The sequence below is a fragment of the Maylandia zebra genome, linkage group LG8 (assembly GCF_041146795.1).
Source record: "Maylandia zebra isolate NMK-2024a linkage group LG8, Mzebra_GT3a, whole genome shotgun sequence".
NCBI lineage: Eukaryota > Metazoa > Chordata > Actinopteri > Cichliformes > Cichlidae > Maylandia > Maylandia zebra.
In genome coordinates, this window is record NC_135174.1 from 12,490,859 (window position 1) to 12,513,318 (window position 22,460).

The 22,460-nt window shown below is 43.3% G+C and overlaps 1 protein-coding gene across 1 annotated transcript in view; it reads left to right on the forward strand.

Moving 5' to 3' along the window:
* The window catches only part of LOC101482638 (SH3 and multiple ankyrin repeat domains protein 1), a 44,940-nt gene that overhangs the window by 19,141 nt on the left and 3,339 nt on the right, over positions 1–22,460 (forward strand). The window contains exons 4-26 of the mRNA XM_076887858.1: positions 877–948; positions 1,026–1,134; positions 1,227–1,378; positions 2,081–2,248; positions 2,553–2,594; positions 3,243–3,359; positions 3,465–3,542; positions 3,687–3,753; positions 3,946–4,121; positions 4,243–4,373; positions 6,418–6,557; positions 6,857–6,970; positions 7,468–7,546; positions 13,283–13,365; positions 13,492–13,616; positions 14,406–14,541; positions 14,701–14,781; positions 15,186–15,287; positions 15,380–15,406; positions 15,497–15,553; positions 16,520–16,641; positions 18,930–19,056; positions 19,146–22,380. Coding sequence (XP_076743973.1) covers positions 877–948; positions 1,026–1,134; positions 1,227–1,378; positions 2,081–2,248; positions 2,553–2,594; positions 3,243–3,359; positions 3,465–3,542; positions 3,687–3,753; positions 3,946–4,121; positions 4,243–4,373; positions 6,418–6,557; positions 6,857–6,970; positions 7,468–7,546; positions 13,283–13,365; positions 13,492–13,616; positions 14,406–14,541; positions 14,701–14,781; positions 15,186–15,287; positions 15,380–15,406; positions 15,497–15,553; positions 16,520–16,641; positions 18,930–19,056; positions 19,146–22,380 — 5,540 coding nt within the window. The remainder of the gene's footprint in view (positions 1–876; positions 949–1,025; positions 1,135–1,226; positions 1,379–2,080; positions 2,249–2,552; positions 2,595–3,242; positions 3,360–3,464; positions 3,543–3,686; positions 3,754–3,945; positions 4,122–4,242; positions 4,374–6,417; positions 6,558–6,856; positions 6,971–7,467; positions 7,547–13,282; positions 13,366–13,491; positions 13,617–14,405; positions 14,542–14,700; positions 14,782–15,185; positions 15,288–15,379; positions 15,407–15,496; positions 15,554–16,519; positions 16,642–18,929; positions 19,057–19,145; positions 22,381–22,460) is intronic.

Sequence of the window (22,460 nt, forward strand, 5' to 3'; positions counted from 1 at the left end):
ACAGCAAAACCAGCCAAACACAGTACACTCATTAGTCTCATCTGTTCAAGAACAAATTTTAGGCTGATGTTTTTTCCCCTTCTGATCTTTATTCCTTCCAAAATAGAGACATTAAGAATACGACACATTAACACTCTGCTGCCTCAACACAAGAACATCAGTGGAAAACAATAGAAAAAATATTTTAAAATGAGCAGTTTGCAGTGCGTTCAGACCCTTTTACTCTGTGAGAAACCAGTCTTAGAATAACGCAGTGGGGCATATAATCAGTGTAATGAGGGACTAATGTGCAATCTGTCAGTTCCTGAGATGTAAATCACCTTATATGATAAATTAATCTTGTCAGTGTGATTTAAAGAAAACTGCATTAATAGTATTATTATTTTAAATGTCATTAATCAAACCTTAACCAACGCATTGTGGAAAAAAAGCCCTCATTAATCATTAATCTAACTTAATAGAGCCCTTCCCTAGATCCTTTCTAAAGCTGTGCGCGCAAGCCGCTCATTTGCATCACTTTGCTTGCGCTTAAATTATCATAATTGAAACATCAAATCCAACTTATTACATTGTGAGGCTGAAGAGTTAACCATTTTTAGCCTTTTCCCAAAACGTAGAAACAAATCTGACACAAATATTTTAAAGAAGCCAATTATGGAGTCATTCTAGCGACTCCGAGTGGGAGAACAGATCTCTGGAAACAGCGAGAGTTCAGCAACATCTGACAAGAATAATGGTGCTTTCTCTGAACTACGGTTTCACAGCACAAATTGTAATCATTTTGTTATATCCTCCAGTGTAGGCTGTCACCAAGAAACTGAACAGCTAAGTACCATCATCCTCATTTTCATGTGTGCTATGTTTTCCGGTCTTCAGTTTAGGTACAAAACCAGAGTCTATAAACAGACCAATCTGGATGAAAAGGCTCTCGCTAAACTCAGCACAAAGGTATTTCTTTTTTTTTGTGTGTTTTTTGAACTTTGTTGTGCTTAATTGCATTCAGCAACATCTTTCCCTACACTCAGGCCAGTCTGAAGAAATTTCTGGATTACATTCAGACCGGAGCAATAGACAAAATGGGAAAAGTCCTCGATAAAGGTCTTGATCCGAACTTTCACGACCCTGACACCGGAGGTGAGTTTTACCTTTATTCTTTGCCAGTAATATTTAGCAATATCAAGAGCATACGAGGGTGAACTTTCATTCTCACCTTCTCTGTGGGTCAGAAACCCCCCTCACTGTGGCCATGCAGTCTGGCCTGTCGGTGGAGGGCATCAGGGTCCTGGTTCAGGGCGGCGCTCACTTGGACTTCAGAAGCAGAGACGGCATGACGGCCCTGCACAAAGCTGTTAGGGCTCACAATCACGCTGGGCTGCTGGTAAGGGCTAAAAAAGTTAGAGTCACACGCATGCAGAGTACAAACACACTCAAGTAGAGCGGGCGGTGTGGACAAAATAAATTAAAACGGAATAATGATTCTAATTAAAGGATAAAAGCAAAATAGCATAAATGCCCCATGGAAACAGGCTGTTACCTTTGAAGATAATTACAGAGGTGGGTCATATGATAATAATTTCTAAGTGGTTTTCTCTTGGCTTTATGTCTCTCGCGTTCTTATTGGTTAGTGTACACTTGTGAGCGCTGTTCCTTTTCTTTGAATAAACTACGAGAATTTTCCTCTTTTGTAGTTCTGAGAATTGCCTCAGCTGCGGGTTTAGTCACACACCGAATGCTTTGTAATGTGTGTAATTGTGATAACATTTCTTTCTCTTCTCCTTTTTTAAAATTATTATTATATAGACAACACCACCTCCACCATACACACACGCACATACATATACACCCCACCCCCACTCATCACAATAACTTTGTACCACATGCACTTATGGTACATGTGATGTACTTATATAAGAACTATCTGTAACATTTCATATTCCTGTTGCATTGTTTTAGTATTTGATTTAATAATCGCTGTGAAGAAAATCTATTAAGCCTTTGTTATATTTTACTACTCTACACATTCACACACACTTGGTTAAAATAATCCTTGTTCTTTGCCCTCTGTGTGTCAACTTGCCAGGCTCTCTTGTCCCTCGGAGCATCTCCAGACTCCAAAGACCGCTGTGGCCTGACCCCGCTGTACCACACTGTGCTGACAGGGGGTGAAACTTCCTGCTGTGAGACCTTGCTCTATTACAGGGCAAAGCTGGGCACAAGGGACGAGAACGGCTGGGACGAATCCCATCAGGTAAGCTTAGATTTTTAATCAGCTACAAATGCAAATCAATCACCCTGTGCGCCTCTTTGCAGATTCCCACGATTCACAGTTTTCATCATGTCTGTTTCATCATAGTTAAATCCCGTCTGGTTTCTGTCTCCTTCATGTTAACTTAAGCAATGCACCAACATTTCCCTTTCTTATTTATGTGACTGATGTGATCTACCATCACCTTCAGTGTCTCTCAGCCTTTTCTCACACCTCTCTCCTCCTTGCCTTCCTCACTCGTCTCTCCATTCTCTCTCCTTCCTCCCCTCCTTCTCTCTCTCCATAGCACAGGGATGAAGAGGAGTTTGGAATGGAAGAAATACATAAGGTACCCTTCATCCCACCATCCCTTCATCCCTAACAGAAAGCCATGCTGTGACTATTACGTAAATAAACCAAAAGGGAATGAGGTGACCACACTGTTTCCTCGAACCCGTTCACGTCTCGCTCATCTTGAGATGAGTCCAGTGCAGAAAGAGCATTGTATCTTAGCTCTTTCTCTCAGCGTAGATATGTGTGCATTGCCTACATTATGTCTCTGTGACATTCTGGGAAATTTGTGTTTGCACTGCAAGCCGGTTGTCATGGTATTTTATTTTGGTTTTGCCGTGCTCTGTGTTTTCTTTACTTTGTACGTATCTTGTGATATTTTAATCCCTGCAGAAAAATATGAGGGAACCTCTCAGGCTGCTGAAGGCTCATTTCTGTCGTTTTAATGGCTTTTGTTCCCTTTCTTTTCCACTGTGGTGAATTGTAATTTGCTCTCACCTCTTTGTTTTCTGTTAGACTACTGTGTGACAGATTTCCCCTTCCCCTATTTTTCGTATCTCTTTTTTCAATGTCTTTCATTTTCTTCCCTATTCTCTTACACCATCTTCTCCTTATCCCGTTTGAAACCATTCTCTTTAGTCCAACTTGTGTCCTTCTATACTTTATAATATTGGGGATATTTCTATCATACTCTTGACATTAAAAGGCTTGCCAGAATGGCTTTGCACAACACTTGGAGCATCTGCTGTTTTATGGGGCAGACACCACTTCTCAAAATGCCTCAGGGAACACTGCGCTTCACATTTCTGCCCTGTACAACAAGGCAAGTATGGCAAAAAGATCCCTTATTAAACTATTATTACCATAATGTTTGCTGTTATATCTTCTACAGATGTTAACCGATTCCTTTTCCTCTCTGAATCACCAGGAAAGCTGCGTCCGTGTTCTTCTGTACAGGGGGGCGAATAAGGAGGCGAAGAACAAGCATGGTCAGACCCCGTTTCAGGTAAATGTTTTAAAAAATAATCCAGAGTTTTGAGGAACATGTTTTGCTTTTTTATTATTCTGTCTGCAGAGTGAAATTGCATTTGTAGAGTAGCTTTGACCTGCTGGAACAAATAATATTTCAGTTTGTCTTCGTTGTTTGCAGCTAGCTGTTTTGTCTGGTCATTTTGAACTCGGGGAAATCATCAAAAACCACAAAGACTCTGATATAGGTAAGATTCCCTGGCAACTGTTTCTTCTGCAGGGACTTTCAAACGTCACTTCCCAACACCTGTCTGCCTTGCTCTTTCCCAAATATATAATCCTAACAATGTACCTGTTTTCTCCCTCCCTTTCATCCTGTCACACCTCACATATTCACCTGTACCGTCACACCAAACCTCTGCATCATGTTATGTCTTTAGTGCCGTTTTTAGAGTCACCAAAGTTTGTTCCAAAGCGAAAAGAAAGTTCCCACACACTGCCCCTCCCTTTGCTTCATTCCCACCCCCTACTGCGTGCTAATAGTGATAACACCATGACCCAGTCTGACCCTCTGGCCCTGCCCAACAAGGCTGCGACCAATCCCAACCCAGGACAGGTACTGTCCAGCATTAGGTGGATGTCCATGTTTTGATCTTTTGTAATAGTAGCTCGCTTGATGATTTCTCATCATCTGAAATGATCAATACTGACGTTCTCCGCGGGGCTGTTTTTTGCAGGGTCATCGCAGGGCCTCAGTGGGTATGAGAAGCTCCAGCAGCCCCAGAACTCGTACCCGTTCGCCCTCCAGAGGGAGAGGAGGCCAAAGTGACACAGAGGAGAGGCACAGGCAGCCACGAGGCAGACAGGGGTAAAGAAGCCTGCTGGGATCTTAATCTGACTAGGTCCTTTCAGGCCATCCAACAGTAGGAAGTCAGTCATCTCCAATTATCTTTAGCTGCATGCAAAGAAATTACTATTTATGTCTCAGATGCATACCTTTTACTATTTGCAATTGCAAGAAGGTCACATTTGTTTATATGTGGTATAAATCGGCGTTTTTGTGTAAACAAAAGAAATTTAGGATACATTCACTTTACCTTAAAAAAGAAGGTTTAAAAATGTAAAAAAGACTTAGTTAAGCACACAAGTTCTTTAAGTTATGGTTAGCAACTATATAAGAAACTAACAATCTCACGATGTGCATATTTACTATTGTCTATATTTACCTCCACTAAAGAGGTTGTGGCTTTGGTAGCATTGCGTGCGTGTCATTTCTTTTTGTCTGTAAACACAATAAAGCGAAACATTTTGCATGACTTATGATAAAACTTTGTAGGGATGTAGAGTGGGGTCCCATTACAATTAATTATAATTTGGCTTACATCCACCAAAGTCTTCAAGGTAGAAAACAAAGCGGATAAAAAGGCTTAAAACTTAGAAACTATCATTCTAATATAATAAATGTGTATTGTCAACATACCAAAAGTAACATATAAAGATTTAAAATATCATGTTACATTTGACCTCCGACCTCTCTTTCAAGGTCAATAAATTGATCTGAAGATCAAAGTGATAATAATGCTATACAGAGCTATTATAAATTATGTGTCTTGCTTTCATTTGTATTGACAACATAGACAAATAGGGATTCTAAATATCACTTTGCTTCAAACTTCTGACCTCTTCCTTCAGGTCAAGTAAGGTCAAAGTTTCATAAAATGTTTTTTATCTTTAAAACTGTGCTTCAAATTCTACTGCCTTTGTTTCTACCAACAACATTTAGGAAAGGATCCTGTTATATGGGGATTCTAAATATCTATCTCTAATCTCTAAAAAAATATAATAAGTGTACATCCAAATTTCATGTTTCATTTGACCTCTGATTTCATATTTACACTTCACATTATTTCAAGTTGACCTCAAAATGTGTCATATCTTTAAAGAAGGTACTGTCAAGAGAAAGACAATGAGCTCCCAAGTTAGTTAGAATTATTTCTACTATGACCTGAATCACTGAGAACCTACACAGACATACTTTAGTATAATACAAAGTGTCCTTTTGATTTTTATTGCACTAAAAACTACTTAAAGTTTGTTTAAAAAATGAAATGAATAGATACAAAATATAATACCATTCCCTTAAAAGTGAATACTGCCCAGAGAGTGAGCTGTCTTGGCGGAGGTTTGTACTCTTGTTTGATTTGTGTGTTAGAACTAAAAATAAGTGCAGCAGCACCATTAGAACTGAATGTATTTTGCTGGTAACTGACTAGTACTGACCAATATCATAAACTGGTGTTATAATGAGCCCTGCCAGACTGGTGACCTATCCAGGCTGTACCCTGCCTCTCATCCTAAGGTATCTGAGATAGGCTCCAGCATGACCCTGAATTGGATAAGTGGAAGAGGATGGACGGATGGAAGGATGGATGGATAATTATTAGATGTGCTTAACCATTCATTCTATTCTACCCTTCCAACATCAGAAATGTTGATCGGGTCAAAGCAGTGACTCAACCACTGGACAAAAATGAAAGAATAAATCCCTGGTGATAAGAAAAAAATAATAGTATTTGATGCATGTGATGTGTCAAATTCTGAAATATAGTGACAGAAATTTATGAAGTTAAATGTTAGACAAACTATATATATAACTAATATCATTAGTTTTGTGCAAAATGAAGGGAAGGAGTTTCTACAGTATGCACCTGTCATGCTAAATACTAGACGCTGTTGTGTAAATACACCAGCACAGAATAAAATCTTACTGTTGGTATGACAGATTAGCATGACTCAGCTGTCTCTGATGTGGCCTGACAGGCTGTATGTTGTCTCATTTGTTTTTCCACAGTGTGCCACTCAGTCTTATCTCTTGGTTTTCTAATGCACTCACTGCGCTTGTCTTTCTGCAGTGCGACCTCGGCGGGTGGCGGTGGGGGTCAGATGAAGCGCATGTACAGCGCAGTTCCAGGACGAGTGTACGTGGCCACTCGTGCCCACTCTGCCAGTGGAGACCGAGAGCTCTCGCTGAACAAGGGGGACAAAGTCAAAGGTGAGAAAAGCTCAGAATTTTCACATGCTGAACAATTTCTACTCTTCTGAGTAGAAGTAACCAGTGGAATCGTGTCATGTTATTGTTTAGCAGGGCAATATTTGAGTAATTCTTTGTTATATAAATTTCTAGTCATGCTGCTGCGATATAGTTTACTGAATAAAAATTTAGGCTGTTGTTTAGAGGAGATGTAGATGAGAAGGAAAGAGGTTTGCCGAAAAAAGTGAAATGAGAAGGATCAGCATCCCAGTTCATCACAACAAAAATGTAAAATATTTCTGTCCTTTTGTCTGTTTCAGTGTTAAGTGTAGGAGAGGGTGGATACTGGGAGGGAACAGTGAAAGGACGCACTGGCTGGTTTCCTTCGGACTGTGTGCAAGAGGTACCAGCTCCCAGCAAAGACAATCGACCAGGTGAGATAAGCACCAAATTGAATGTTCTGGAGACTGATTGTAAAGCTAACATACAGCAGTGCTGTGCCTGATGGGAGAAGACGATTACTCATTCATGTTAAGTATGTCAAAAGGAGGGTTAATAAACACACACGCACATATAGTACATGGATTAGTGAAGGGACAAGCTAGAAAACGGGTTGCATATTTCCTTAGGCTGGAATTATCTTTTAAACTGTTGTAACACCCACATGTCACACTCATGTTCAGTAGTTGGTGCTTTCGGTAACGACCAGTGCTACATGCATGTGCAGCAGAGTTATTCACTTGTCTTCTATTTTCACAGCTGCTCACACAAGAAGCAAACCATATGCCACGCTGAGGAGACAAAAACAGGGTGTAAATGCATTTGACTGCTGACGACACAACACTTCAGCACAAAGACAGAGAAGGTGTCATGGCGGTAGCTGAATGTTTGAATTGGACATATGTTTTGCCTGCATGTGCCTTCCTTGCAGAGACGCGCAGCGAGAAAGCCAAGAGGAAGCTCTTCCGTAACGTCACCGTTGGAGCCTACGATGGCACTGATGGCCCCAGGTACAAAGAAAATGCTGCTGTGACTTTCATATTCTGTGCAAAAAGGGTATTAGTCATTGAGTGAGATGGGGTGGAAAGTGTTTTAATCGATCAGGAAATCAAGTCTTAAAATCAAATTGTGGTGTTTAATCTGGATTGCACTATCCTTTTATTCTTGGACGCTACTAGAGTAGCTTTGTTTGATTCAAAGCTCAAAATAATCCATATTTATCCTATTCAGGGTCTTGTTCCAGCACCTCAATTCATCCATTATCTCATCAAACAAGCTCCTTTAAGGCCTTTTTGAGACTTCTATCATTGAGCCAACTTTCTTCTGATTTGCTGCAAAAGAAAGTGGGTGGGTGACACTTTTGTGCTCAGAGCCAGTGCTGTGTGCCTGAGATGACCATATTGGGGTTTTCTGATCTCAATGATCTAATCTAGATCCAAGAGTAGAGAAAAACTTTAGAACACAGAGGAGCAGAGCAGTCTGAAGTCAGAGCTTTTGGCTCATATGGATCACAGCACATATGTTATATGGAAAAAGCGACCTGCAGATTACACCTACAGGAGCTGCTTAGCCATGGAAACCCATGCTACGAAGCTCCGAGGGTAGACTGATGTGCCTATGTTAATGCAAGAGAAGGTTTGACACAGTTAAATGCAGTTACAGCATATGCGTGTCAGCACTCGGTGACCCCGGTCGACAGATTTACACTGCTGTGGTTCTGAAATGCACACTCAAATTCAGCAGACTGTGTGGCCTGGTGTGGCAACACCAATGAAATCACCTGAGTTCAAAGATTAACAGGTGTGGCCTGATGCTGTTGTCCATATTTTGTATGCTGACCTTATTTTTAGATCTTGGGTGATACTTAATGTGAGCATCAGTCATTGTAAGAGTTTATATATGGCAAAAAATAACAAAATGCATAATACGTCCACTTTAAAGTCTAAAGTGCTGTAAATTTCAAGTTGATAGTGTTTATTCTGAGCTGTCCCCAACCTCCCACAAAGTGCATGCTGGTTTTAGGAAATAGAAAAAAAAAATTAATAAAATAATATTAATCTAATCCTGATTGGCTACAGCCTCCGACGTGGCTCTAGTTGTGGATTGCCACTTCAGTGTGGGCAGCAAGCAAACTGTTGCAAGGCAAGACCGTGAGGCCGGTCTAGGTGATTGAAACAGTCATCACAATGCTGTTTTTTAGTTAAAGGGAGGTTCTTATGCGCGAAGCATGTGTGCACACTTGTTCCCCCTGCTGTGTTTAGTGTGTGTGCGTCTGTGTGTGTCAGTTCTCAGCAGTTTTCTGCCGATCCTGAACAGCACTTGTTCTCTATTGTGCTATGTGAACGCGTCAACGCTTAAAAAGAACAAAGAGCAGCGGTGTCATTTTTTAGCCCTGCCCCTTTTTAACTCCACGACACGAATGCGTTTGTCTCTTTCATTCTTCCATCCACATGCTCTTGTTGCTCACATTCACTGAGAGCAATAATGCTGTAATAAAGGAAGAGTTTCTTCTGAAGCAGCAACCTCATCCCTTGGCATCGAAGGTTGTGTGTTGTGAAGCTGCGTATGTTTGCTTAGAGTTGGTGTGCAAGTGAATGTGAAAATGCCTACGTCTCTGAGTGTACATACATCATTCTGCTGATGAGTCATGAGGAGGCTGAAGCACCAAGTGCTGGTTAGATCCCTGGGCTACAGCGAGAAGGACTCACTGGTCCCCCGTCTCGGGGTTTTATAGCTGCTAACGCATTACAGCTGACATTGCCCTTGTGCTGAGCAGATTTCAGTGTCATTCAAAAAAAAAAAGGAAAAAAAAGGAGGCATTCGCTTTAATTCAGATGCGCTTGTGTTCCAAATGGAAATAGCAGCCACTGGGGTTACATTACCTATGCTAAGTTGGTTAAGCGTAATTGCAGAGCTGTGGTGAAGTGGTGCTCAATTAAGAGCAAGGTGATCCGGAGCATGTTCTGTCACTGCAGCTGGGCATTTGGGAGAATGTCAATTACTATTTCAGAGAGAGATGGAGAGAGGGAGAGTGTTTGTTAGCCTGTGTGGTGATGACAGCTCGGTTTTAGAGGATAGGAGGGAGTGAGAGCAAAGTTGGCAAATGTGTGCAAGATCAAATCCAGGGTGGGAATCAGCTGTTAGCATATCTGTGATTTACCAGTTAGTGGATGTGAAAATGAAAGCGCTGTCTCTCCCCGGTGTTGCCTCACATTTGTACCCATCCCCCGCATCCCCTCCCCACAAACCCAGAAACCCAGCTCTCCGTCTCCCCCTATTTAAAAACCAAACCCTCTTCTTGCCATCCACCAGCACGCACGCACACACACACACACACACACACACACACACACACACACACACACACACACACACACACACACACACACACACAGACAATACATCCTTTCCCTTTTGTGATAGTCACTGGTACTCTCTTCCTCTCTCCCCATCTTTCTTACACATTGTCTTTCTCTTGTCTGAAGTGCACAGGGTGCAGATCATCGCACTCTCTCTCCCTTCTCATCCCCCACCTCTCTCGCTCGCTCTCTCCTCGACTCTCGCGGCTCTCTCCGGCTGAGCTCTCGCTGGAAGACCGGGAGGAGGGAGGCAGGAGGAGGAGGAGGGAGGAGGAGGTGGTGGAGAGCGCGCGAGAGAGGAGGGGGGGACATGGCAATGGGGGGTTGCGGAGAGAGAGATTTCTCTCTCTCCCTCTCTTCTTCGTGGCCGTCACTGGGCCCCAGAAACAGGAGCGTGTGGTTCATTTACAGGTAGCGGCTGTTTCCTCATTCATTGGCTGGCTATGGATGTGAGGAGAGGACAATGGAGAGAGGGGAGAGGTAGATGATGCTATTGAGAGGCCGTGCCTTTTCAAAGACAGACTAATAAGCTGTGTATTCTGTGTGTGTGCCTCTTGGAGCGTGCGTGTGCGAATATGTGCGTGTGCGTCTTAAATCCGTGTTGTTCCTATGCATGTGTATATCTGTGGTACAGAAGTGGCTATTGAATGGAGACTATGCAGCATGTTTATTTCTGTGTCTTCCTCCCGTGCGTTTTTGAACACTGTGTGTGTGTCTGTGTGTGTTTGTGTGTGTGTGTTAGTGCATGAAAGAGAGCACATATTGATGCATTTCAGTCAGACAGTGTGGGTGTATTTCATTCTCTTTGAGTCATGATTTCTGTAAGCAGATATTTTTAATTCACCAGGACTTCCCATACATTTCTGTTGCTTTAAAAACGCCATTGTCACATCCCATATCATTTTTTCAATGTCTCTCACTGTATCATTAGAGACGTGTGGTATTTTTACTGTACTGGGAAAGTCAGTAAATTGAAAGAGTGTTTTTTTTTTCCTCTAATGTGGGAAAAGCGGTCATTTCTCTGCATGTTTGTGTGTGTGCGTGCTTTTTTCTTGATGTGACTATATACAATGAATCAAATATATGTGGCTTTCACATATAAGTGTGTATGTCATAGCGCTCGCTGTGGGAGTGTCTCTCCTGCACATTTATCTGTGCGCTTTTCATCTGTCTACCATGTCTCCATCCACGGTGTGCGTGTGTGTGTGTGTGTGTGTGACTAAACATCTGTCAAGTGCTTCACTTGTGATGTGTGTGTAATGTCTCCACATAAGCTATGTATTTGCATGTACATTCAGCAGGTGAATGGTTAAAAAAGCTCCCTTTTTTTCTCAGTGATTGTGGATAGAAGAGAGGATGACTCAGGAGGGTACATAATAACTCTAGTCTCTAGTAGGCTTACAGCTTTATTCCAGCCAGTTCACTGAGAGTGTGCCCTGCTAATTAACCAGGGACGTTTGTGCTTTTTATGGTCCTGCTTGGCTGGGCCGTGGTGGACTCTGTAGCAACAGACGAGTTACATAGCTTTGCATACGTAAAGGGAATCAGGTGTGTTACTGTAAGCCAGCAATGCAAATTAGAAACCCCCAAAAGACCAACTGTGGCCGTGCCCCCCCTTCCCCGTTATCCTTATACAAGTAGATGGATGAAGAGCCCGATGGATCTGTCCACCCACTCTGTGTTACTTTGATCCTCAGAGAGGGAAGGCATGATGGAGGACAGGGTGAGAGAAAAAGGAATGAGGTGTGAGGAGCAGATGGCTGGAAGGCGGCTGAGCGTTGGCGAAACAGTAACATTGATGGAGAACACACAAGGGATGGACCTCACTAGGGGAAACTAGCGATCGTCTGTTCAGTGCTAAAGTTACAGCTTCATGTCAAAGTCTGGATACTCGGGCCCGTCAGCCAATGCTCATGAGTCCACTGAACCCGGGTTGCGCAGGCACAGGCAAAACATTGTTTGCGGGGTTATATGCATAAGAACCGAGTACTGAGAACTCGCCAGACATAAAAAAAAAAACACACACAAAAAAACCCCCACCACATCTGCTGCCTAAAACCTAAAAAATATTTTACATTTTGTCCCTTTTTCATGGTAAATTATTTTTCATACGTCCCTTGTGAAGGCAGAGTTAGTGTGCAACCTTGTAGCCAAAAAAATCCTACCTCTACTCAGTACTTATCACGTACTTATCATGAAATAAATAGACAGTTTATTTTAACTTCCCATTTAAAAGAAGGATGAACGAAACAGCTTATTTCCAGGAAAAAACAAATTCTGTCCTTGAGCCTACCCGGAGCAGTTTTAGTGTATGTTTTGGCAGTCGAGCTATCACTATAAATAAGGACGATTCTTCAACCAGGCTACACTTCCTGTTCTCTCACTGTTCTGCCATTTTTTTTTCTTTGGGAAATCAAATCCTTTGATTTGATTTCCGTTGGAGTGTCAGTTTGAGTTAACTCAAGCAGCACAAACTAACACAAAAAATGAGCTGCCTGTGAAAGAAATATCTGGAATTCCTCTTTAATCATACAACTCTGCTCGAGCCCCGGGCTCTCTAGCAGGGGCAGGGTGAATTGACATTGTTAGAAAGTCAAGTCCAGAAATGACTCATGAGATGTGGCTGTGTGTGGCAGTGTGGAGTCCATTTAACTGGCCCTGTATTAGAGAAAGTGTTGTAAAGCAGCCTGGCCAAAACGTCCCAGACATGGTAATAGAATAATGAAGGAGCTTGCTGAGCCACTACTCAAGCCGTCTCATAATAAGATTGCATCGCCAAAGCCTGTGATCGATGTTTCTATGTTCTCGGACTGTAGTCTTTGAGCAAGAGGAGCTGTTTGTGATGGTGGGGGGTGGATTAGAGGCCCGTCTGACTTCTTGTACATAATTTGAAGTGTCATGTATGACCGGTAGTGGTTGCGCAGGAGTCGGTGAAGCAGTATCCTTGCAAAAGCTGCCAGAGGCGGTGAAAGCTAATGCAGCGATTTGGGTGCATTTGGAAGTTTCCATTATCAGTGGATGTGCACATTTTTCTAATGTGCTGTTCCCCCCGGCCCAGTGCTTGTCAGCTCTAGCTGGATTACTCCATAGTATGGAATGTCATCTCATATACAATTCCTCCCATTGTGACACTAACTGTATCCCCCCCATCAACCCTCTTTTGTGTACCAAAGCTTTTTGTATGACATCCACAAGCCCAAGTATCTTTTGCTGCAGTGTGATTTCAGAATGTGTTGCAGTATAGCTGTTTTCCACATTTAGAAGATGCATTAATTGCATGACCGTAACACTTTTCTTCTACTAGACAATCATATCTTCATCTCCAACTCTCTCTTTTTTATTCACCCCTTCCTTCATTTCATATACCCGTTCTCTACTTTTTCCAAGTGACTACATCATTAAGGAAAAGACTGTGCTCCTACAGAAGAAAGACAATGAGGGCTTTGGGTTTGTACTCAGGGGAGCCAAAGGTGAGCGTCTTCTCAAAGTTCATCACGTATTGCCAAAGATTTCTAAGTCTTGTTAGCTATTTACTGCATAATGATCAAATCCATGCTCCTGTTGTGGTGAACCTCTTGTCTTGTTATCATCTACAGCTCAGACTCCCATAGAGGAGTTCACTCCAACGCCAGCATTCCCCGCGCTGCAGTACCTGGAGTCTGTTGATGAGGGGGGCGTGGCGTGGAGAGCGGGCCTGAGGATGGGGGACTTCCTCATCGAGGTAACCGGCATGCTAACTGAAGCTTTACTTTTACTTTCAATTCAAGACCTATGAAGAAGAAAGTAGTTTTGTAAAACAGAAACTGGGGTCATATGTTCATGTATTATGCAACAAACATAGGAAGCTGCAGGAAACACGTTACAACACGTTACACGTTACAACAAACACATTACAGCATTAGCATTTTTTCTTTTAAAAATGCTAGTGCTTTCTTCACTTGCTGTTCAGTGATTGTATGTCCTTTAATAACAGCAAAAATAGACAATAAAGACAACAGAGAATGGACAGGGTAAAGACATTTGTGTGCACTAAAAATATGTGCAGGATATGATGCATTGATGCGATTATTTCTATACTTCTCCTAAATATATAATTTGCATTTTAGTTATGGTCATTTGGAGGCTGCTGTGCTTGTAGTTGCTGCAACTCTCTGGCCTTTAAGAGTTCCTGTATGTTCCCTTAAAACCCTGGCACTAAAAATGGTGATTGTCAAACCTTTGTTACAGCTGACAGAAGCTGTTCATTACTATTCAACCTAATATGAGTCACTTATATAGCTGCCCAAGCTTTTGTAACTGTTATTAAGTTGCAGCTTGACTTGCTGGTGCACCTGCCCAGAAACCAGTAAGATTTATGTTTTAAACCACACAAGAAACCCAAATTGTTAAAGTGAACCACTGGGTAAGAGGAGACAATGCCTAAAGTGTGCACTCCAAACTGTCTCAGGTTTTTCATCCACTCTGTGCGACTAGAGTGGATTTTTCATTTTGTTCTGTGTTTTTCTGGCAGGTGAACGGTCAGAATGTGGTGAAGGTTGGTCATCGGCAGGTTGTCAACATGATCCGGCAGGGCGGCAACAGTCTCATGGTGAAAGTTGTCATGGTTGCTCGAAACCCTGAGCTGGAAGACACGGCTCGAAAGCGAGGTACTAGTCAGATTTTCGTCTTACGCCATTTGAATTCTGTGTTTATCATGTGATGATTAAGCTGATTGCATGTTTACGTCAACCTGAAAGCCTGTTGCAATGGGTTGTATACAAGAATTCTAAACATTAAATCTGCATTTGGCTGGCTTCCCTTGGCAGCCCCACAGCAGACAAAAAGACTGACTCCTCCTGCCATTGCCCTGCGCTCCAAGTCAATGACATCAGAGCTGGAAGATATGGGTAAGACGAAAGAAGGGACAAAGCGCAAAAGCATGAGTTCTGGGGGTCACATTGAAAAGGCTTCTTCTGGGGTGGGTTAGCAGTTTTTCTGCAGGAGGATGGTTTAGTACTGTGGTACTATTAAGGAAACACAGCATTAAATATTAACCAAGTTGATGCAGAAAGCCAAGAAAATTATCCAGAGTGGTGCATTTTTTTTCACTAGCAACAGCTTCATGGGAAGAAGTCTTTTGATTCATTTGCACTTATGATGTTAGCCATGAAGAGGAAAGGTGGCAATTAAACAGTGAGGTTAAGCGATACAAAAGCAGCGGCATGTTGTAAAAATGATGCATTTAAAATGTCATTTGTCACAAACAGCTCTGTTTTCTCTCTTCTTTTCAAACCAAATGTGCTGCATGCAGTGGACAAAGGTGGGAGAATCACAGATTTGTGTGCTCTCATGATCATTTCTGTCCCCATCAACATCCCTATCATCACATCAGCATTCACACCATCACGTGTCTGAGTATGTACTTCATCTCTTCATCTGCTTTATACACTTTGCAGAAGTTCTAGTCACACCTAATTTCTCTTTCCCCAATTACGCGTGCAACAGCTGCCTCTCCGTGGAAAAAGAAAGCAGGTGAGTATCAGTGTTATCATCACCCCTATCAGCCTCTGAGCTTTAATTAAAAATCAGTCAGTTTGATGTCTTTTTTGCTTATTTTTCCAGAGTACGAGTCCTCTCAGGGTCCTGATAAGAAGAGGACCGTCTATCAGATGGCTTTAAGTAAGAAATCACTCTCACTGCTCTTGTGATACTGTAAGAAGGTGTTTAGATACGTTAAAGGTACAGTGCATAGTTTTTTGAGGTTATTTGGTATGTGATTATGACTTCCAGCAAACTGATATAGCTGCATCATAAACTGCTCATACAGGCAGAGTCCATCTTGTATTCAGTGGCTGAGAAATACAGTGGCTCTTTCAAACTATATATGACCATTTAACATCTGCTCATGTATACTTTTATCATCATTTTTCGTATTGTCTTTCTCCACCTCCTGCACCACGGGTCTCTCCTCCCTCATATCAAACCTAATCATCTGGATTGAAGTCACATGGAAATGTGCATAAACCTGCTTATCTATTCCCAGTAGTGTTGCAGTCACTTGTTGTCACCAGATTAGATATGTGAACCTCCCATCTCAGGGCTGCTGACAATGAGCCAGCTATACAACAGCAGCTCTGCTAACGTTATGCCAGCTAATGTTGGGCTGGAGTGTCCTAAAAAATATATAGTAAAAAAGTTTGATTACGTTACACAAAATGTATGATAGTTTATTTGATAAGTGTCCAACAGCATTAGATCCACTTCAAAGGAAGTTTCACTAACACTAGATAACAGCAGCTCGCTGTCACTGGTCAGAAGTGACCATCACTGACTCATCAGACTCATTTCATAAAGCTTTACAGCCTCATCCTGAGAAAATAGATATGGACACATATTAATGACTGAGGTAACCAGTGGACTGATAGCCTTCATTCACTAGAGAAGAGTTGTTGTCCCACAGTGCCATCGTAGCTGGGGTTGTGCAAGAGGTGAAATTTTACACACTGTACCTTTAAGGAGAGAGGAGTAGGATCACTGAAATCTTCCTTTAGCTTCTTTATTTACGGCTCTTCCACTACTCCTCTGTTTCCTTATGCCCTGACTTACGCCTTGTGTCTTATGCCCTCTGCTCTGTCTGTGTTTTAGATAAACTGGATGAAATCTTGGCTGCCGCTCAACACACCATGACATCAGACAACCAGGGCCAGAGAGGTCATGGAGGCAAGAGGGACCGAAGCAAGAGTATTGTTCCCAATGTGTCCAAGGAGGTACTGTTGGGAATTGTGAGGAAATTGTCCTAGTTGAGGTCATTCCTGTAGCACATACATGTCAACAAGTTATTAAAGGGGGCCTTTAATGCTCATTTTGACCTTTGTTTTTTTTATCCTTTTGGTTATTCCTGGATTATACTAACATTGCTCTGCATGCATCACAGTTCATAAAAGAAAATCCTTTTCTTATACCAAGCTATTCCTATTGCCTCAATTGGACCCCACCCCTTTTAATTCTTTCTGGCACAAAATCAAAGATTTAACAAGATGCTAGAAATATTCCTCAGACGTTCTTCTGATGACCTCTGTTGGGTTACGTTTGTGTTTGTATCGTTTCAAAGCACTTCTCATCTGACTTGTGACATCAACAAGGCATTTTTTGCCCAGAGAAGTGCCACTCACTGGTTATTTTCTCTCACTTAAATCTCCTTTCTTCTCCATTCTGATGCCCAGTTTGACCTTCAGCAGGTTGTCTGGATCATGTCCATGTGCTTAAATGCACTAAGTTGCTGCAATGTGAATGGCTTGAACTCACGTTAAGGAGCAATTTTGAATATAATCACCCGTCCTTTCTTTATATTTTGCTTCTAAGGAGATAGGCTTTTTTGTCATTTTTCATCATTTTTAATGAGAGGAACGGATTTTGAATCGTATCTTTGTGCATTTTGTTACTAACACACTTTGCTAAATTAACATATGCTCCCATTTGTTATGAATTAGCTATGAAAACTGTTTGGGGGTTTTTTTTGTTTGTTTTTTTTAAAAGAAGCGTGTCCTTAAAAAATTTAAAGAAACTGGACAAGTGGAGGACAAACAAAACTATCTACTGCACATGAGCAGTATCTAAAGCCCCTTTTCCGTTAGTACCTATTTGGATCAACTCGCCATAGCTCGCCATGACTCAGCTCAGATCAACTGGTTTTCCATTACAATTGAGTACTACCTAATGTGCATGGACGTTGTCATAGCAACGCATCTGAGCATCCCATGATGTAATTAATATGCGACACGAACACTACAACAAGGGTGGATGTCAAGGTAAAATATACCTGCTGAAAACTGTGGCGAGTCGATCCGAGGAGGTACTAATGGAAATGGGGCTTTAAAGTCACCTAGGAGATGCATCTGGACCTTTAATGGTTCCATCTACTGTTTGCTGATCATCAGAAATGGTCTCAAGTTTTGAGGAAGGCAAATACAGAGAAAAGTTTGTGTGTTATGAATCCAAAATTGAAAATTCTGATTCAGTATGTATGGAGGAGATCAGGGAGGGGTACAACAGTGAGTGTCTACAATGGAGCCTCTGTTAGGATTTGGGGCTTTAGTGTTGTCTTGTCAAAATCAATGAAATTATGAATGCAGAAAAGTACCATCAGATTTTTCAGAATACCATCTGGAAAGCATCTGATTGCCAATTGCTTCATTTTTCAACATGAAAATGGGCCCAAACATACTGTCAATGCATACCTGGATAGGAAAACAAACTATAGAACACACTCAGTCATGCATTGGATTCAGATGATCCCACAAGAAACCTTGAAAGAGATTGGAACAAAAAGTACCCAGCATCCAAAGAAGAGTTGTGAATGTCTTTTAAAAGCCTGGAGAACTATTCCTGAAGACTACTTAAAGAAATAACAAAAAAGCTGTTGAATACTGTGTTGGAGAACAAAGCTAATCATACTAAATGATCTTTCAAACTCATTAGAATTGTAGAAACTGTTTTCGCCTTCTTTACTGTATTTCCATCTATCGATTTATTGATCTTTAAATATATATAACTATACACACACACACACACACACACACACACACACACACACACACACACACACAAACAATTACTCAACAGCTATTTCACCCTCTCAGATCTTCTCCACTGCTTTAGCACATACAGTATTTAGTCATGGAGGTGACTAATACCAACAAAAATAATTCAAATCTCTAAACCAACTTGGTCTTTAGCTCTGGGTGTTCTCCTGCCCTCGCTGCACTTTAGAGAAAATGATTGACTATTGACCACCCACTCCAAAACATTTGTTTAGTGTGAGTCAGATTATGTCCATTCATCTATACTCTGCTGCCTAATGTACTGTTACTCAGACTTATTGTTTTTTATGTATTGGATTATTCTGTATATATCTACTCAACAACAGCCAACATCAGTTTTATTTGATTATATCTAAATTACTGTTGCATTTCTTCTCTTTATAAACCTCCTTCATTTTAAATTCTCATTCATTCTCTTTTACTTACTTTTCTTTCTTTTTTTTTGGTACCTGAAGCAACCATATGATCAGCAGTCATCACTGGCAATGGTACAAGCTGGACCTGGTTTTGACTACAACCAAGCTCATTTTCAACCAGGCCACGGTCCCCAGCATGCAGTCATGATGCGTCAAAAATCTATTGGTAATGTCAGTTCTTCTTATGAGATATCTGCCAGCTCAGTACAGCTTCTTCTTGTAAATGTTTCTAAATGTGTGTGACCTTCTTCTTAGGTGTAACAGAGGAGGAAAGGCAGTACCTTCACCCACCTGCTATGAAGTTAGCTCGCAGCCTGTCTGTGCCTGGACCAGAAGAAATCCCCCCACCACCAAACACATCTGCTCCAGAGCCACCTTTGTCTGCAGGCCCTCATCCGGGTAGAGGACCTGCCATGCCAATCCCTCCTGTATCTCAACCTCACTACCAGCTCCACTCTCAGCCAGGGCATCCTTCCCAAGCTGGCTGGGAAAGGGCAGGACCAGGTGTAATGAACCAGCAGGTCATGGTTCCCACTCTTCGGAGGCAGTCAGAAGGACTGTGCATCAGAGAGCCAGAGGCGCCCAGGAGAGGTGGTGGCAAGATGGGAGGATTAAGGAGAGGCTACAGCAGTGCTACACCCCCAACAAGTGCTAAGCCTAAGGCCCAACAACAAGCACCCCAGCATCAACCACCTGTGTCCAACCGGGATCAGAGTGGAGGAGTTGGCAGAGGGGTGGCAAAGAGGGGAGGTCGGGGAGCTTTGATGAAACAGTCAAAAGTGGAAGATGGTCTGAGACAGCATCGAGGAAAAGGAGGTGCAACCAAAGAGAAGAGCTCTATCCCCATTCCCACCATCATTGTCAAAGCGCCCTCCACCAGTAGCAGTGGTCGAAGCAGCCAGGGTAGCAGCATGGAGGCTGAGCCCTCCCAAGATGTGGAAGACCAAACCTCTGGAGAGGCAACCCCAGACAGCCCTAATACTAGCCTGCCCTCACCACTCACCTCTGTGCCACCTCAACCTCCAACATCGACTTCTTTGCCTTCATCAACTGTTGCCCCTTTGGTTTCCTCACAGCAAAACCTAGAAAACTTGGATTATAGTTCAGCATTTGGTACAACATTTGCGGGTGGAGGAGCACGCAGGGAAAGGGAACGCTTTCGAGATATGAGGAGAAAGAGTGCTTCTTTCTTCCTCTCATCAGAGGAGGACATCCAAGTGGAAGCAGGATGTGGAGCTGGAGAGGGAGGAGGAATACAAGGGGTACGAATTCAGCCTTTACAGGGCTCACAAATGGAAGTGCCCACCCCTCGGCTTCGGCCTTCCAAGTCTATAGATGAAGGCATGTTTTCTGGAGACAACTACGTCAGCTATTCCAGCAGCATGCCCCCAGCTTTTGGCCTGCCTGAGTATTCTTCCCCTGTCCTCAATCAGGACGGCCAGCCTAAGTCAGCTCCCTCAATGTATGGAACCCAGCCTGCCACTACCTTCATTCACCCACTTACTGGGAAGGTTCTGGACCCCTCATCCCCTCTGGGATTGGCCCTGGCTGCAAGAGAGCGGGCTCTAAAAGATGATCGCAGGACACGACGAGAGGACAGACATTTTGGCCGGCAACTTTCCACAGTAGGAGCCTTCCCCACCCCTGTTCAGACTCCAACGCCTTCTCTTTTTGCAACGCCAACGCAGTCGGCCTACACTTCTCCAGTATCTCTCCACCTAAGTTCCCCAACCACTACCACCTCTCCTGCATCTCTGAGCCGGCCACAATCACCAAGGATATTACGTTTGGGGGGGGCAGGTGGGGAGCGTGTGGAAAGAGAAAAGGAGGGAGGACCCAGGGAAGGTCTTAGAGTTCGCTTCTCTGAAGACAGAAACAGCCAATATTCAACCCAGTACTACCCACAAAGTCCCAGGGAGCGAGAAAAGGAGATGTATGACAGCAGGCCTGCTCCACCCATACAGCCTCCTCCCCCACCAACTCAACCTGCCCCCCGCAGACCTTCCTTCCTTCAGATGGAAAGCACTCCCAACACCAGCTACATTCCTCAGTATACTGTCCCCACAGCCCCTTCACAAGCACACGAAGCAATGGAAGAAGCTAGGGTGGGAGCAGGTGGAAATTTAGGACTCATGGTTTTGCCTCCACCAGCTCCATCAATAGACGTAGACGATGAGTTTGTCTTCGCAGATCCCTTGCCCCCTCCTTTGCAGTTTGCTAATGGTAAGAATGAGAGGGTCCGGGAATTTTCACAACATCGTCAACACCAGGGTCAGCATTCTGTTTCTGCTGCTCCACCCGCCCCACCTCCTCCCCCATCCCCCAAGACCTCAAATCCTCCCCAACCCACTTCACAGGGTGGCGACTCCGCTACCTCCAGCCTTACTTCCTATGACAGTGAAGTGGCCAACCTCACGCAGTCAGCTCTCTCTCCATCTTATCCATCCCCACAGATCTTTCCCTCTGCCTCCACCTCCATTACCACCACCACCACCACCTCTGCTGCTTCTCTGCCTCCTACATCGCTGCACAGACCCCAGCCCATGTCCCATTCCCACACCTATTACAGCAGCTCTAACGACCCCTCAATAGGTATTCATACCCCAGCACAGGACAGAGGCACTGCCACCCTCACCACTACCATGACCTATGCTACCACGACCATGACTGCAACTGCTGCTGCCACCACCACCACAACTTCTCCAGCATCCTCTGACTACAGTATGACTATGGCTGGGCCCAAGGCTGGCTTCACCACAGGGGGAAAAGCATCTGACCACACTCATCAGACTACTATTATACACAAGAGCGGAGACTGGCAAGAAGCTGTGGTGGATTCTGGAATTGAAGAGCTGGACAGTCACAGTAGCAGTGACCACCATTTAGAAATGCTGGGACTCTGTGGGCTAAGAGGAGAGAGAGGAGGGGTTGGAGGAGATGGGCGAGGAGGAGAGGGAGAGAAAATCAGTGAACATCAGGATCCTTGCACAACCTACTCAGGTGGGCAAACATTTGAGGTGCACAGCGCCAAATTGGCAAATCCCGTGTTTCCGAAGATGACTCATTACAAGGAGGGTGGAGGGAGGGGCCCATCTGTAGCACTACGTAGACAGAACAGCACCAATCCCGCTCCTTTGCAGTTACACAGACAAAACAACCCAGAAGACACCGGTATAGATGGAGGATTTTCAGATGAAAGGAAGCACAAGCAGAGTCGATCCAAGATGGAAGACGGCTTCAGCTCTGCCCTGGCTGCCTGCTTAGAGAGGCCCATGGACACTCGATCAGTGGGCTGGAGTGACCTTGGAGAACACGAGCAAGCTGGAGTCCAGAGAGGCGTTTTGGTTTTGGATGGCCGCAGAATTCACTCACCTCTCTCAGGTGTGAAAGCCAGCATCATCAATGAACTAAGCTCCAAGCTACAGCAGATGAGCAGCATGAAGAGCATGGATGAGTGGAGCCACACTCCAAAGTCTCCCACCATGCATAGGTTTGCTGATCTTCTTGATATTATAACTAAATGAAAGATATTTGATAGTGTGAATTACATTTTACAGGATAATTCTATTT